General features: G+C 44.0%; 1 protein-coding gene across 2 annotated transcripts in view; it reads left to right on the top strand.

The window, feature by feature from the left end:
- The window catches only part of MARCH8 (membrane associated ring-CH-type finger 8), a 110,112-nt gene that overhangs the window by 41,995 nt on the left and 50,384 nt on the right, over positions 1–17,733 (top strand). For both annotated transcript variants that reach the window (XM_018042357.1, XM_018042358.1), the window contains exon 2: positions 8,894–9,073. In XM_018042357.1, the coding sequence (XP_017897846.1) occupies positions 8,972–9,073 (102 nt within the window). In that variant the 5' untranslated portion in view covers positions 8,894–8,971. The remainder of the gene's footprint in view (positions 1–8,893; positions 9,074–17,733) is intronic.

Here is a 17,733-nt window from a genome sequence, read left to right as displayed (position 1 = left end):
TCGACCCCGGGACTTGCGCTTTGTGCCCGCCCGAGGTTGTAATGGCTGTTCTGTGCACTCTTTGCTCTCCTTTCCCTCGATTTAGCCCTTTATTTTGTTAGAGTGCGTCTTCCAGGAGTGTACCATAAAAGTGTGCGTGGGAAATTTATTACCTAGCTGTACATCTATAGGGACGTTGGTTGACTTGTGTGAAAGGATTTTTAAAACTAGAAAGTTATCTTTATTTCCCCGAGGGTTTTTTTTTTTTTTCGCTTTTTGTGCTTGTGTATTATTTTGGTTCCTCCCTTGAGAGCTCTTCTCCTAAGTTGATCAGTAAGTGAGAAAGGCCAAGAACAGGGAGCAGAGGTTACATAGACTGCATTGAACTGAGTTGTGGGAGCAAGAAAGTGAAGAGCTCTGAGATGTAACTTAAAAAGTGGTCACAGAGGCAAAGTGGATAGGAGCCTTGAAAGCGTTTTCTTTCTACTTCTGTCTTTAAAGATGAGACCCAAAATGCACTTTGAAATTCTCTATCAGTGTAGATTTTTATTATTTTTCTACAGTATCTAGTGATATAAACTACTTGTTCTATGCGTTTTGGGGGAAAACTGATTCTGTTACCTTGTTGACGTGAAGGAGTCTTTAGAAAGATTGGGACAACAGTTTGGGGTAAGGGGGTGGCTGATAGAGTGAGGCCCCTAAATAGCCAGGCGGGGAGGATGGCAAAGAGCCCAGGGACGCTTCCAAAGCTGGGGCTGCTTCTTCCCTCAGCTGCATAATATAATTTATGTAATTCATGAAAGGGTTGAGAGCAGTGGGCAGGTTTGTATGGTTGGTGGCGGGAAATCGAGGGACTTTTGCAATAAATTGTCATTTAAGCAGCAAAGTGCCTGACCTCATGGTCAGACACACAGGGGCTCCCTTCACACAGGAAATCTGATTATGAAGAAAGAACAGTCGCTTTTCCTCTGGTGGAAAGAAGTCTTTCACTATTTTGGAACAAGAGGTTTCTTTTATAACCATCATTAAAAGAAAACATTTACTAATAGCCCATGTTTATTATTCTTTTCTGTGATTTGCGAAAGATAATGGTTCCTGCTGCAGAAATTTTTTTGCCATAGTAACAGGGACAAACACATACTGGAAAAAAGGCAGCGTAAGCAGCAGGCAGTCTCAGTGCTGGGCAGACGCTCGGACTTGTTGACGGTGGGCGAGCACTGACCTCCCCTTGTCTGCCGCGGTAGTAACGCTGCGTCCCTAGCACTGCATGCTCTGAGCTACCGTTCCTAAGGGTGTGTGAAGGCTGTGCCATCGCAGCTGCATTTCACGGGAAGTATGTGGACTGAAAGTAGTGTGGCATGGAAATATTAATAAGGGCTTGTGTTGCGAAAGTCTTAAGTCAGTCAGTCATGTTCAACTCTTTGTGACCCCATGGACTGCAGCCCACAAGGCTCCTCTGTTCATGGAATTCTCCAGGCAAGAATACTGGTGTGGGTAGCCATTGCCTTCTCCAGGGTACCTTCCTGACCCGGGGATCAAACCTGGGTCTCCCACATTGCAGGCAGATTCTTTACCATCTGAGCCACCAGGGAAGCCCAATAAAGGCTTACTATACAAAAAAATATGAAAGAAAGCAGTCTTCAAAATCAGTAACTTTGCAATGGAAGTTAGATTTAATAAAACCCTGAAGAGAAAGGCTAGCTATTCCCATAATACACTATGCTGTTTGTTTTTTTTTTCTTAAGGAAAAGCACTCTGCAAAAATATTAGAGGAATTGCTGAAAAAATCTAAAGGGAGCATGAAGCGAGCATTGCGGTAGCTGGAAACGTTAGTGTCCTGAGAGTGCATCTGCCTGCTTTACTCCTGCAGGAAACTTAGGCTTGGTTTCCTGAGGTCTTCAGAGACGTATTCCTCACAGAAATGAGCCCTCTCACGGTGTATGCATTCATCAGTAACATGACATTCTGACTGTACCACCTGTGTGCAATGACTTGAGCTTGTAACACTTTAAAAATATGTCTCTAAACTATAAAAGTACTACATTGTTACTGAAAGTTTAGAAAATAGAGAAACGAAAAGTCATTAGTGTTGCCACATCATTAAAGGGCTGTCTAACTATATATTAATATTAAATAATAATGACAGGAATATGCTTATTTTGCTTTTTAATTTAAAACTTATTTAAAACTCTTAAGAGTTTTGCTGTGTGAATATAATGGTAAGTTTTGGCTGAGATAGGTTTTTTTTTTAATAGTTAGGCATTTTCCTTTACTTTTCCCTGAAAGGTTTTAAAATCCTGCCTTGGTGTTGAGCTTTATCACTTGATTAGATTAATAGCATCTGGTGACATAAGTGGTCGATTCTGCAGGTTTTCCTTGGAAACCAGATTCTGTCCCTGTGTGTTCAGGTGTGACAGTGTGCTGGTGACTCCCAGTGGGCGCTGTGCACATACCTTGGGTTTCCCACAGGCGTGTCAAGCTCAGTGTGCCCGTGGCCAAGCCCGCAAGCCTCTCCCAGTCCTCGCTGCGTTCCAGTCTTGTGAAGGCTCAGCCAGAAGCCAGGGGACAGGCTAGGCCGCTCACTAGACCACGTCAGTCCTGGTGTTCTGATGGCCTCTCCCCTCCCTCCAAGCGCTGTTCTAGGTCTGGTCTCGGCCATTCAGTGCTGTGCGTTACGACTGGCCTCACTCCTAACGCTTTGTGTGTGTGTGTGTCTGCTGGCTGCTGTTCACAGACTTCTCATTGCTTATAGGAACCATTCTTCTGATAAAAACAGGCTTAACTTTAAGTTGTTTATTTAGAGTGCCAGTCAGGATACTGCAGTTCAGCAGCTCACAATGGGGAGGAGGAGGGTGCTGCTGGAGCCTGGTACCCTGTGTGCAGGGATGCATGGAGGCATGCAGACCCGGGGTGATCGTCTCCTAGGGGATTTGCCACTGATATCTTGTGTCTTCTCCTGGCTGCCTTCTTTGTCATGTGTCTTTGTCCCCAGCATTGTTGAAATGGGCAGAATCCTTTGCTTATCTTGACCATCTGGGAACACACAGGACAGCCTGATTATTAAGCCACTGCGGTCGTCTTCTGGCTGGGCCTTCCTGCGTCCCCCCTTACAGGGATAGCATCGTCAGCCATGCTTCCCCTTGGAGGCATGCTGCTAGGGGTCCTAAGTGAATGTCAGAAAGGACTTGAGGTCCCAGTGGTGTATATCTTGTGTCAGACTGAGGGGCAGAAGGACAGAAAATAGTACTGGAAAGACAAAGCAGGTAAGCTGGCCTTTGTAAAGCAGTAAGAGGCTTCATCCCAGATGCTCGAGAAAGCAGGCTGGAAAATAGGCTGATGCTGAAAACCCTGATGTTTGTGTATGTGGCGTAACCTTATTTGGCTTCACAGTAACGCTGTGAACTGAGTAGGATTATTACCTTTCTGTTTTACAGATGAAGAAACAGCCTTTGAAATTCATCAGTTTGCCAACCTCACGTACTTAGTGCTAATATTTAACAGAATCATAACTTGACCTTAAGTTTCTGATTGCCCGTTTTGTGTACTCCCTGGTACCTTTCTCAAAACAGGAAGAGTGATAACAGTGGCCATCTCCATGTCATCAGATGAGTTACATTAGGGATAGCACAGAGGAAAAATAAAAAGTAATCTACCTTAATCCATGTGATTTTCATATTTTTACACATTGTTACTGAGGTGTGGGCTTCCGTGGTGGCTCAGATGGTAAAGAAGCTGCCTGCAGTGCAGGAGACCTGAGTTTGATCCCTGGGTTGGGAAGATCCCCTGGAGAAGGGAGTGGCAACCCACTCCAGTGTTCTTGCCTAGAGAATCCCATGGACAGAGGAGCCTGACAAGCTACAGTCCATGGGGTGGCAAAGAGTCGGACACAGCTGAGTGACTAACACTTTCACTTTATTGAGATATAATTCACATGCATTACAGTCTACTCATTAAATACTTACGCGTTATGCAGCCATCAGCATAATAAATTTTTTTGAGAGCTATGTTTTGATAGATTTTAGAACATATTCTTTGCCCTAAAAAGAAACCCTTTTAGTCGTCACTGCCCCCTTCCCCTAAGTCCTTTCCTCAGCTCTTGGCAATCACGAATTAACTTTCTGTGCCTATATATTCACCTGCCCCAGACATTTCACACGAGTGTGATCTGATGTGTGGCCCTTGCTTCACTTGGTCACTCTTTTCAAGGGCCATGCGTGGTGCAGTGTGCACCCACATGTCTTTTCAGCAAAATTTCTGCTGAAACTCAGCTGATAGCCTTGTGTGGATTCCCTTGTCCATAGTTATTTTCCTCTTGCTGCTTTTAAGATTCTCTCTTTGCCTTTTGACATTTTAATTATAAGGTGTCTTGCTGTGACTCTTTTTGGACTCATCTTGTTTGAGACTCTCTTTGCCTGTGGGGTCTGGATGTCTGTTTCTTCCCTAGGTTAGGGAAGTTTTTAGCCGTTATGTCAGACACGATTTCTGCCCCCTTCTCTCTCTCTTCCCTCTGGAGCCTCTGTGATGCAGATGGCAGTGCATTTTCTGCTGTCCCTTGGCTCCGTTAAACCATCCTCATTTTTTAACAATTCTTTTCCCGTTTTTGCCGTCCTGTTTGGAGAGTCCCATGCCCCGTCTCCCGGGCCGCTGGTCTGGTCTTCTGTATCTTAGCCTGCTACTGATTCCCACTAGTTTCACAGCTCACTTGTGTTCTTCAGCTCTGTGTGTTCTGTGTGGAAATTTCTTATATTTTCTGTCTCATTGTGGAATTTCTCACTGTGTTCCTCCCTTGTTCTTCCAAGTTCAGTGAGCATTTTATGACCCTTGCTCTAAACTCTTCATCAGGTAAATCGCTCATCTCCACCTCACTGGCTTTGCCCTAGGGCTTGCCTTTCTCCTCCGTTGGGAGCGTGTTCCTCTGTCCTCCTTTGCTCGACTCTCTGTGCTTGCCTCTGTGTATCATGTAAAGCAGCCGTCTCCCCCTGTCTCCAAGGGGTGGCTCTGTGTGGGAGATGAGCCTTATTGCTTAACCTTGCCCTAATTTTTGGTTGTTTCTTGAACTCTCTTTGCACTTGTTGGGGTTTGTGGGGTCCAGAAACACAGTCCTCCTGTCAGCCTGAGCCTGGCACTCCAGGGACATCCCCTGTGGAGGCTGTGCTTGCCTGTTCGCTCCCGTGGGGTTGTGCGAGTGGAATGGGGGTGCGTGGCTGCTCGCCAACTGCATGTGTTGGTGCTGTGACTTGAACAGGGCTGTCACACGCCACTGTTAGCAGGTTAGAATGAAAGTGCAACATGGTGCCTGCCAGCGCCAGCTGGGTAGAGGGAGCCTATAAAAATGGCAGCTGCCAGCATCCCATTCCTGCAGAGTCCCAGCAGACTTCTGCCCCTTTGACAGATGCTGTAAGGTCAGTAAATGAATTTCCGTCACATATGGTCTAAGCTCTTTAGAAACTGTTGCTCTTTGTGCTGGGTCTTGGGGTGAGTGGTTCTGTTGGAGAGGAATGAACTCTTTATTCCCTGAAGTCCTGAGTTTCTCCGTAAGATAAGCCCTGTTGGTTTTCAAATCCAGACATTTGGGTGAGTCTCTCCTCTCTGATCTGGGACCCAAGGATTGTGGTGCCTGGAGTGGGTATAAACCCCTTACTTCTTGGGGAGAAGGTCCATTCATTCATTTGTTTGTCTGTTGATTGATCTGTTGATCAATTTATTAAGATTTCTATTGATTGTGCGTCACCACATGAGGAGTGGGGTTTTTGGTGAGAGCATGCCTTTCCTACTGGTGTTGATGAGACCCCCTTATCCTTTGTTGTGGAGCTGGTGTCCAGATAGTTCTCAGGTTCTGTTCAGAGGAATTTATCCTCCTGTGTAGCTGTCTGTTTGTTGTGTCTGCAGAAGGAGGTGAGTTTAGGATCTTCCTATGCTGCCGTCTTGAACCCAACTCCACACTGGTTTGCTTGCCATCCGTTTAAGTTTTGAAATCAGGAGATATGAGTTATCCAACTTTGTTCTTTCAAGATTGTTGTGGAAATTCTGTGTCCATATAACTTTTAGGATCAACTTGTCCAGTTTCTGCAAAGAAGTCAGCAGGGTTTTCGATGGGGATTGCTTTCTTTGTAGGTAAGTTTTGGGAGGATTGCCGTCTTAACAATAGTAAGGCTTCCAGTCCATGAACGTGCTGTGTTCATCCCCATATTCTCTGCAGCAGTCAGTGTTTTCAGTTCAGTTCTTCTAAATAATGTGTGGTCATATTAGATGTGTTGTATTTTGCAAGGTAACTTTGGTGGAATTAAAGTTTTCATGCCTGGATTGTCAGGCATAGTGCAAAAGTTTAAATATTGCTCTTAATTAAGCACCACTTGAATTGATATAAAATGATTTTGGGAAATTATGTAAAGAAAATAGTATGAGTAATACCTGCTTTATGCTTTTTGTATGAACCTTCACATGCAGAGTGGCATGGTTTATTTTGTAGGTTGGTTTTTAAAATTATCATTTTTTTATCCTAAGTATGTCTGGCATAGGACAGGGATTGCTTCAGGCAAGCTTTTAGGTATTTAGGTATAGTGCCTGGAGTTGGAGTGTATAGCAGAAGAGCAGCTTATGTGGCTGTAACGAGGGAGGTCCTATAAAACTTTGCAGTAAAATTTAAAATGTAAAACACTCCAGGTTTGTGTTTCTGTGGCGTGCATCGTCTCCCAGGCTTGACACGGCCAGGTACCAGTGATGTAATAATGAGGATTATACCGGAAGCTCCAAAGGCTGCTCTTGGTGTGCCATGTGGTGGGGCTCCAGGCACGGTGAGTTTGAGTAATCATTCTGAGGCCACATGGAGTTTGTCATCTCTCACAGAGGAATTTAATTCACTAGTATAAGACATCGCAGCAGTGGTTGAGTGCCTCTTGTCTTATGTAATGTGAATACATGTATTCAGACCACTTGTTTGAGCGCAGTCCTCCATCTTGGGTCAGCCTCATACAAAGGCTTGAAATAGAGTATGTGATGTATAACGTCTAGACTTTAACATTTTATACATTATTAAATATAATATCTAGACATGGGTGAAGAGTCTGCCTGCAATGCTGGAGACCTGGCTTCAATCCCTAGGTTGGGAAGATCCCCTGGAAAAGGGAATGGCTACCCACTGCAGTATTTTTGCCTGGAGAGTCCCATGGACAGAGGAGCCTGGCCGGTTGGAATCCATGGGGTTTCAAAGAGTCAGACACGGCTGAGCGACTTTCACTTTCACTTTTTCGATATTACCGACTTTCTCTTCCTGTTCTGCTGGTTATCAGTGATTACTTGCCAGTTATTAAACTAGGCTTTTTAAAAACAGGATATTCTTTTAGCTTTTTTTCTCACGTGTGTTGATTCTCTCTGGCTTGTTGTTCCTTCCTGTGGCTTGTTGATCAGAGACCTGTGGAAGAAGTCAATTTTGTGAGTCCTGCTGCTCTTCAGTTTGGTTAGTAACACTGTCTCAGGTGGGAGCAGCCACTCAAACACCTACCTTTGGTCTTGAGCACAGTTAGGGGAGAGCTGTAGCAAATGGCTGCTTGACAAGTGTGAACTTAGGGTTATCAGGCCCTACGTTGCTCACCCTCCCTGTCTACCACCCCAGCTCCAGTACATGTTTAATAAATGAAAATCCCCAAGTTAGAGATTCATTCTTTTGTATTAAGGCTTCCATCCTTTGTTAAAACTCAGGCAGCATCAAACATCATCTTGTTAAACATTATGGATTGTTTGGCTAATTTATATTTAGTTGGTTTTGTACACAGAGTTTGATAGATCTCAGTGTACACAGACATAAAGAACATGTAATTCAGTTGCTAGGCACTTTGGAGGAATGTAGGAGAAAATGAGAAAACTAGGAAAAAAGAGTAAGGGCCACCTGGAATCGTGAATGTAGCTTATTCAGACACGTTACTTTACCTACAGGCAGCCTTCAGCGGTTCCAGGAATGTCTGGGATGACCCTCATCTTCCCTGTAACATTCTTAGAGCGGGGTTAGTGAATCCCAGGCTCATGGGCCGGATCTAGTCTGCCACCTGCTTTTAAGTGAAGTTTATTGCAGTGTGACCGTTCTCATCTCATTTGTTTACATGCCCACTGTGGGCACTTCCAGGTTACATTGGCAAAACTGAGTACCTGTAACAAATGGGCCCGCAGTGTATAAAGTGCTTGCTTCTGGCTCTCTGTAGGAGAAGTTTGCCAGTAACTGGTCTAGAGAGTCTAGACTTCAGAAGGTTAAGCATGGATCATAGATATCTTAAACTTAGTTTAGACTTCTTAATGTTTAGTCTCACCATTATATGTACTCAAGGTCTGTGGTTTTAAGGAAAGATCACTACTGATATCAGCTGGTCAAGAAAAAATGTGTAACTTCAAAAATATTATTAAAGGATGACACTGCTATATTTAAAAACCAAGTTGCCATTGGAAGATTACTGTCTGATGACGCATGTGCCTGGGGGTTCCCGTGTGGCTCAGCGGTAGAGAGTCCACCTGCCAGAGCAGGAGGCTCAGGAGACACAGGTTTGGCCCCTCTGGGAAGACCCTTGGTGAAGGCAGTGGTGACCCACTCAAGGACTCTTGCCTGGGGCGTTCCATGGGCAGAAGAGTGTGGCAGGCTACAGTCCGTGGGGTCGCAAAGAGTGGGCAGGACTGCGGCTGAGCACGCGCGCATACATGCGCCTGACTCCCCAGACTCTGTCAGGTGCTCCCCTCTTCTGTGAGGAAAGAGTTGCAGTCCTCCCCCCACAGGCGTTGATATTCTGTCGTTTTTGAAGATGAAGTATTTCTGTTAGACATTGTAACTCATTTAAATAAATATGAACATAAACATAAAACACTGATCTCACTGTTGGAAATTCTAAGCGTTTCAGCTCAGTTATGTCTTGTCTTCCCTTCTCTCTCTCAGCGTGAAGTCCATGGCCCAAAATGCCTCTACCGCTGGAGACTGTCTTCCGTGAAGAGGAAGCTCAGACGGGAGGCTGGGATGAGCATGCCGCTGCACCAGGTCTCTGCTGTTCCTCCCCAGGATGCCGCCTCTGCCAGAGTCTCCAGGAGCAAAGCCAAGGAGAGGGAGAGGGAGGAGCAGGTATGGAGGGAGTGCCGCCTTCAGCTTCGTATCTTTGTTCTTCTCATTAAAACAGTCTAGAGTAAGCGCTGATGATCCAGTTTTTTTCTTTTTTTTGTTTCAGTTTTTTTTCTGATAATAACTTATAAAAGCACATGGTGTGAACAGTTTTACTCAGAAGAAGTTGTCTTTTTGTGGGTTTCTAGGTTGTCAGGATTGGCAGTCATCGCGAGTGGCAGAGTACATGGTTTCTGGATGTCATATGTGCAGTTTTTTTTTTTTTTCCAAGTTGTTGCAGATGCAGAAATATCTCCAAATATGTTTCCCATATTTTATCAGTTGTCATTTAAGTTAGTAGTCTTCACTTAAGGTTCAGTTAAGTTAAGAGCCTCTCCTTATAATTGTTCTTAGCCTAAATGGATATTTAAATACCACTCAGTATGACATTTCCTTGGGCTAGAGTGCTCGCCTATACCCAGCTGAGGCTGTTAATCCTTCCTTCACTGCAGTGTCGAATGGGACCAGATGGGAGTTTCTTAGCATGTGTTTGTATGTGGAAGCTATACATGTTTGTGTGGAATAGAGAAAGGAAAGCGTCCAACACTGTAGCAGAGGGATGTCTTTTGCATAAAACCCTATTGCAGATTTGTTGTAGGTGGGTATTCAGTAAATACTTACTGAACGATACGATCTATTTGATGGAATTTTTAAGATTTAAATAAGTAACATTGCCCTCGTGCTTATTTATCATCCATGTATCTTTTTGGTTGGATTATCTATTCAAATCTTTTGTCCATCTAAAAAATCCCACCAGCTTTCTTACTGTTAATTTTGAGCATTTCTAATGTAATCCAGATACATGTCCTTTGTCAGATATGTGCGTTACACGTGTTTACTCCAAATGTTCAGATGCTCTTTTCATGCTTCTGCTGGTGTCTTTCAAAGATGAGATGTTTTTAATTTTGGTCAAGTCAAATTTACTGATTTTTTTTTTTCCTATTTTGCATTGTACTTTTGGCATTCTATTAAGAAATCTTGGGCTAACCTAGGGTTGCAAATAATATCTTATCTTCTAAAAGTCTTACAGTTTTGGCTTTATGTGTTTAGGATCTATTTTGAGTTAATTTTTGTAGACTGTATGAAATATATATCCAGTGTTATTTTTTATATGAATATCCACTTGTGGCCAGTAATGTCTGTTGAATGGATTGTCTTTTCTCTACCGCAGTACCTTAAATCTGCTGCTTATATAGGGGTGTGCCTATTCTTGGAGTCTCCTGTTCCACTGAGGTATTTGCCCATCTTCACATCAGTACCTTACTGTCATGAACACCCTGACTTCATAAGCCTTAAAGCTCAGACGGTGTCCTTCAGCAGACTTGTTCTGCCTGTTTTAGGTTCTTGCACGTTTGTATGAGTTTGAGAATTGGCTTGGCCGTTTTTACACACAGAGGTCTGCCGGGGTTTTTGTTGAGTCTGTAGTTCAGTTTGAGGGAGAGCTGGCATTTTGACAGTGTCGAGCCTTAGCCCTGAGCCAAGGGCGTCTCCTCTTCAAAGTGAAAGGGGAGCCACCCAGTTGTGCCCGACTCTGCAACCCATGGACTATACAGTCCATTCCAGGCCAGCATACTGGAGTGGGCAGCCTTTCCCTGCTCCAGGGGGTCTTCCCAGCCCAGGGATCGAACCCAGGTCTCCCGCACTGCGGGCGGATTCTTTCCCAGCTGAGCCACGAAGGAAGCCCACTTGATGTGACTGCTCTCAGCGGCGAAGGAAGCCCACTTGATGTGACTGCTCTCAGCCACGAAGGAAGCCCACGGGATGTGACTGCTCTCAGCCCTGTTTTGTAGATTTCAGTGCGTAGGCTTTACACCCCTTCTGTCAGATTTATCCCTAAGTACTTTGTAATTTTGATGCTACTGTAAATGATACTGCTTTTAAAATTTTAATTTCCTCTTGTTCATTGCAAGCACAGAGAAATAAAATTGATTTTTGTGTGTCTTGATCTTATATCTTGCAATTTTGCCAAACTCACTTATTAGTTCCAGTAAATTTTTTGTAGAGTCCACTGAATTTTCTGCATAAGCAGTCATGTCATCTGTAAATGAAGATAGTTTCATACTACCCTTTCTCTTTGGACACCTCTCTCCATCTTTCTTCTCCTAGTGAACATCTCCAGTGCTGTCCTGAGTAGAAGTGGAGAGAACAGTCATCCTTGTGTTTCTCGTGGCCTCAGAGGGAAGCAGTCATCCTTTCAGCACTGGATATGATGATGGTTACGTTTTTCATAGAGAATCTTCAACGTTGGTTCCCTTCTGTTTCTGGTTTCCTGAGGGTTTTGATCAGTTTTTATCCTGGCAGTTTGTATCTTCTCTCTTTTTTCCTTTGTCTTGATCTCGCCAGAGGTTGAGCAGTTTTACGGGTCTTCTTAAAGAATTCTTTAGGTGGCATAGACTTTTCTCTGTTGCCGTTCTGTTTTCTGTTTCATTTCTGGTCTGGTGTTTATGATTTCCTTTCCTCTGTTTCCCTTAATTTGTTACTCCTTTTCTGGCTTTTTACGGTGGGAGTCAGGACCAGTTGAGGTCTTTCTGATTTTCTCTCATGGGATTTGGTGACTGTAAACCCCCAGGTTCTGTTTTCTTGGCATTCCACAGACTCTGCTGTGTTGAGTTTATAATTTTCATCCGGTTCAAAATACTTTCTAATCTCTCTTTTCATTTTTTCATAGATCCATGAGTTATTTTTAAGTGTGTGCTATTTAATTTCCAAATTTTCTGGACTTTCCAGAGATCTTGCTCTTAATTCATCTCTAATTTAAGTCCATTTTGGTCTGAAAACATAGTTTGAATAACTTAAATCCTTTTAAATTTGTCAAGACTTGTTTCATGGCACGGAACGGGGTCTCGTTTGGTAAACGTTATGTGTGTACTTTAAAAGGATGCATTTCGCTGTTGTTGGATGTTTTATTTTGGATAATTCTAATTGTTGTGTTTTTAAGTTCATTGTGTGTCAGTCACTCAGTCATGTCCGACTCTGCAGCCCCTGGACTGTAGCCCATAAGACCCCTCTCTCCATGGAATTCTCTAGACAAGAATACTGGAGTGGGTTGCTGTTCCCTTTCCAGAGGATCTTCCTGACCCAGGGATCGAAGCCAGGTCTCCTGCATTGCAGGCAGTTTCCTTACCCTCTGAGCCGCCAGGGCAGACTTCCCTGGTGGCTCAGGCGGGAAAGCGTCTGTCTACAGTGCGGGAGACGTGGGTTTGATCCCTGGGAGGGTAATCTTTTCTCTTTCAATGTCTGATCTGCTGTTAGCTCTACTTGGTGGATTTTTTATCTCAAACATGGTACAGGGTTTTAGACCATGCCTTGTTTCTTCCTAGAAATACACTTAAATAGAGAGATGAATGTACATCTTTAAAATATACCTGTCCCAAATTACTGCCTTTGTTTGGGTGTCATCCACCATGAGATCATTTGTATGGCTTCTTGAATCATCTGTCTGCTTTACGTGCAAGAGTCCCGTGAGTTTTAACCTCGTACCTAGAAACCAGGATTTCTTTTGTCATCTGTTTACCTTTTCTTGGTCCCTGGGGTGGTTTTTTCCAAACTTGCTTCCGAGCATGTTTTTCCTGTCTGGCAATCAAATCTCATTTGACATGACAGGGTGGGGGCTATTCTAGCTTGCTCAAGTACACGCAGGAAGTCATAGCGTGGTTGCAGTTTGAGAACTATATATGTATAAAATATACTTATTTTCTTTGAGAATGAAGAAATAAGATTAGATATTTTTCTAGTGATAACATTATCAAACATTAAATACAAGTTGATCTGTTTGAACCATTACATTTTCTTGTAATCTGCATGCATAGATTTTGAAGCTTAAAGGTAGATAAAATTATATACAATGATGAGGTCTGGCCATTTTAAATATTCTTAGTCAAAAGCCAGCAGTATTGGTTCTAGCTGTTTTATGTGTTAGCAACTTAGCTTTCCCAGCCAACTCTCACATAAGTCTTAAACTGGTAACGGTTTGCTCTTTACTTATTTGGGGTACAGAATTGGAAGGATGTGCCGAATAACTGTAGCTGACCTCTGTGGTGTCGGTTTGTTGAGAATTCGCTAAATAAGAGTCTGTGTCACGTGGGTCAAACCAGGAGTTCGGCTTGGGCGTGTGGAGTGGGGCGCTAGCAGCTGGCTTCAGTGTGTTCTGCATGAACCGAGTGAGAGTGGCGCGCGGATCATTTGCGGCACCGGCGCAGCGCTCAGTGCCCACGGCTTACTGGCTGTCACTCTTCTCTCAGAGATGTCCTGTCAGTTACGTGATCGAGGGGCAGATGGTTTCTCAGACTTTCTCTCAGTAAGCCTGTTGAAATAAGAAAACCACCCAAATTTGCTTTTAAATGCAGAGGTTTCAAAAAATAATATAGCTGTAGCATCCTATAATAGTTGTGAATGACTTTTATATTTGATGTCATCAAGATAGCTCCTTTATTTTACACAGATGGAGAAACAGGTCTAAAGAGAGATGTCCTGCCCATGGAAACTTGAATTTGTAGATTTTTTCCTAGGTTATTTTATTTGCTCTTTAAAAATAGATTCACGTGAATACAACTGCACTCCACTCAGTTATACATCAGGCAGGTATTCACAGAACATAATATACTGGAAGCGATCCTGCCCTCACAGAGCCTGTCGTCCAGCAGGGAGACGGGAGAGAGGGTGCAGAATGCAACGCCGCTCGTCACAGAATGCAGTGGGCGTTCCGACGGCAGCCTCCTGAGTGCGTTGTAACAGGAACTTCTGATCTGTGATGCTGTAGCTGTGCTTTTGTTTATCTCGTTTCTGCGTGGTATTTTGGGGCTCTTTTTCGGGTTTTGAGTGTGAGGACCCACACGTTTCTTTCCTGTGGAGTTTTTCCGCCCGTCATTTGCTCAGCTGTTGCCTCCCTGCACCCTCGCCACTCTGCCTGGGGATGGAGCGCGCTGTGCCTCCCGCCGTGCCCCAGGGCTGGCTCTGCACGGGGCTCTGGGTGATCTCCTCACTGTCTTCTTCTGGTACTTGATGCTCTCTTTGGCCAAGTCTAGACCTTCCATTGAGATTGTAACGTCTGCATGTTTTTGTTTTTTCCCATAATTTCTGGTGTTTGTATTATGTTTTCTTTTTCTCATTTATCTCTGTGAACATATAATTCAGGTTTCTTTCCTTTAGCTTTCCCAGTGCACTGTGAATTTTGTGCTTATGTATAAAACCCTGAAACTCTAGATGACAAGAAAATTCTCCATGGTTTGCCGTGAGTCTGCTTGATACGTCACCTTCTAACAGGTAGAGGTGTGCAGCTGCCCACTGATTACTCACTGCACATGCGGCCATTTTTACAGCGTCTGAGCGGGTGAAGGCACACTAAGGATTTGTTTTATTTAATTGAATATAGTATATATACGTGGGCTTTTCGGGTGGCGCTAGTGATAAAGAACCCATCTGTCAGTGCAGGAGATATGAGAGATGCGGGTTCTGTCCCTGGGTCAAGAAGGTCCCCTGGAGGAGGGAATGGTGACCCACTCCAGTATCTTTGCCTGGAGAATGCCATGGACAGAGGAGCCTAGCAGGCTATAGCCCATGGGGTTGCAAAGAGCTGGGCATGACTGAAGCGACTTAGCGCTTGTATAAACTTACATCACGTTTATTGTTACAAGGCACTGACCTTCTAAGGGCTTTACAAAGATTGATTCATCTGGTCCTCATATGAGCCCTACGAGGTAGGTGGTGGTGTTGTCACTCTCTTTTTATAGGTGTGGCACAGAAAAATGGAATGAGCTGCTCAGGGTTCCCTGGTTGCTGATTGGCCCGTTGTGGAACTGCTGTTCAGATCCAGCTTCCACACACATGCTGCCCACTCACTTGCTCTTTGCATGCCACTCCGCCAGCCACTCTCTCTTCAAGCCACATGTCCCTCTTAATGAACCACTCCCTTTGTGTCTGCATTCCTGTAGCTCTTAATAAGTCTGTACTGAGCCAATTTTAGGTATTCTGTTTACTTTATATGTCTAAATCATGTCTTCATTAATTTATTCATTCTTTGAAGAGTATTTAAGCACCTTTTACACGGTGGCTTTCAGTATAAATGTGGTATAAACACAGAGACACTCTCTGTGCTGCTTAAGTCTCTCAAGCCGTGTGCTTCTGGCAGCCCCCATCACAGCTGTGGTCCAGGACCTCACGATTTCTACTGCTGCAGCAGCCAACAAAGCGCTCCCCGTGCTTCAGCCCATCTCTTCCTGCCCTGGGCACTGCTGATGGGGACAGGTGTATGCACTTCAGTGGGGTAGGCGCCATAGTCCAGGGAGGCACCCTGATCCAGTCTCGTGGTGACAAGGGAGGTTTTTGTGGAAGAAGAAATGTCAAAGATGAGTCCTTACAAAGTGAGAGGTAGGCGAAGATAAAGGAGACGAGTGCTTAAGGCAGAGAGAGAGGGGCGAGGCCAGAACTCCTAGGCAATAGAGGAACACATGGCGTGTTTGAGATACTAAGAAAAAACTCACTGTGCTGGAACTTGAAGTGTACAGGCCAGGCAGTGAGATAAGTCAGGAGAGGCCACATCGGTGCTGAGGGTACTGAGATGTCCATGCAGGTATAGAGTCCAGAGTTGAAGTTCTGCTTTAGCTAGGTGACCGTGTAGTTTGGTTAGGGAAGCTGGGGAGGAGGCCACTAGTTTTAATTTGCTAAGTCATGTCCAACTCTTTGCAGCCCTATGGACTGCAGCATGCCAGGCTTCTCTGTCCTTTATTATCTCTCGGAGTTTGCTCAGACTCATGTTCATTAAGTTAGTGATGCCATCCAACCATCTTATCCTCTGTTGTCCCCTTCTCCTCTTGCCCTCAATCATTCCCAGCATCAGGGTATTTCCAGCGAGTCCGATCTTTGCATCAGGTGACTGAAGTATTGGAGTTTCAGCTTCAGTATCAGTCCTTCCAGTGAATATTCAGGACTGATTTCCTTTAGAATGGACTGGTTGGATCTCTTTGCTGTCCAAGGGACTCTCAAAAGTCTTCTTCAGCATCACAGTTCAAGAGCATCAATTCTTCGGCTCTCAGCCTTCTTTATAGTCCAAGTCTCACATCCATACATGACTACTGGAAAAACCATAGCCTTGACTAGACGGACCTTTGTTGGCAAAGTAATGTCTCTGCTTTTTAATATGCTGTCTAGGTTTGTCATAGCTTTTCTTCCAAAGAACAAGCAAGTGTCTTAATTTCGTGGCTGCAGTCACCATCCACAGTGACTTTGGAATCCAAGGAAATAAAATCTGTCACTGTTTCCATTGTTTCCCCATCTATTTGCCATGAACTGATGGGACCAGGTGCCATGGTCTTAGTTTTTTGAATGTTGAGTTTCAAGCCAGGTTTTTCGCTCTCCTCTTTCACTTTCATCAAGAGCTCTTCAGTGCCTCTTCACTTCCTGCCATGAGGGTGGTGTCGTCTGCACATCTGAGGTTGTTGATATTTCTCCCAGTAATCTTGATTCCAGTTTGTGATTCATCCCCCCCGGCATTTTACATCATGTACTCTGAATATAAGTTAAATAAGCAGGGTGACAGTATACAGCCTTAATGTACTCCTTTCTCAATTTTGAACCAGTCAGTTGTTCCATGTCTGATTCTAACTGTTGTTTCTTGACCCACATACAGGTTTCTCAGGAGACAGACAGGTAAGGTGGTCTGGTTTTCCATCTGTTATAGAAATTTCCACAGTTTGTTGTGATCTACACAGTCAAAGGCTTTCGGATAGTCAGTGAAGCAAAAGTGGATTATTTTTCTGGAATTCTCTTGCGTTTTCTATGATCCAGTGGATGTTGGCAATTTGATCTCTGGTTCCTCTGCCTTTTCTAAATCCAACTTGGACATCTGGAAGTTCTCTGTTCGTGTACTACTGAAGAGTAGCTTGAAGGATTTTGAGTATTATCTTGTTAGCATGTGAAATAAATGCAGTTATACAGTAGTTTGAGCATTCTTTGGCATTGCCTTTCTTTGAGATTGGAATGAAAACTGGCCTTTTCCAGGCCTGTGGCCGCAGCTGCGTTTTCCAAATTTGCTGGCATATTGAGTTCAGCACTTTGACAGCATCATCTTTTAGGAATTGAAACAGATCAGGTGTAATTGCATCACCTCCACTAACTTTGTAGTAATGCTTCTGAAGGCCCACCCCACTTGACTTCACACTCCAGGATGTCTGACTCTAGGTGAGTGACCACACCATTACGCTTATCCAGGTCATTAAGACATTTTTCCTACAGTTCTTTTGTATATTCTTGCCACCTCTTCTTAATCTTATGTTGTTGGAAGAGGGTGTTTGCTATGACCCTCTTGGCAGAACTCTATTAGCCTTTGCCCTGCTTCATTCTGTACTCCAAGGCCAAATTTGCCTGTTACTCCAGGTGTTTCTTGACTTCCTACTTTTGCATTCCAGTCCCCTATAATGAAAAGGACATTTTTTCGGGGGGTGTTAGTTCTAGAAGGTCTTGTAGGTCTTCATAGAACTGTTCAACTTCAGCTTCTTCAGCATTACTGGTTGGGGCATAGACTTGGATCACTGTGATATCAAATGGTTTGCCTTGGAAATGAACAGAGATCATTCTGTTGTTTTTGAGATTGCATCCAAGTACTGCATTTCAGACTCTTTTGTTGACCA

The sequence above is a fragment of the Capra hircus genome, chromosome 28 (genome assembly GCF_001704415.2).
Source record: "Capra hircus breed San Clemente chromosome 28, ASM170441v1, whole genome shotgun sequence".
Lineage (NCBI taxonomy): Eukaryota > Metazoa > Chordata > Mammalia > Artiodactyla > Bovidae > Capra > Capra hircus.
This window is presented reverse-complemented; position numbering and strand designations above follow the sequence as displayed.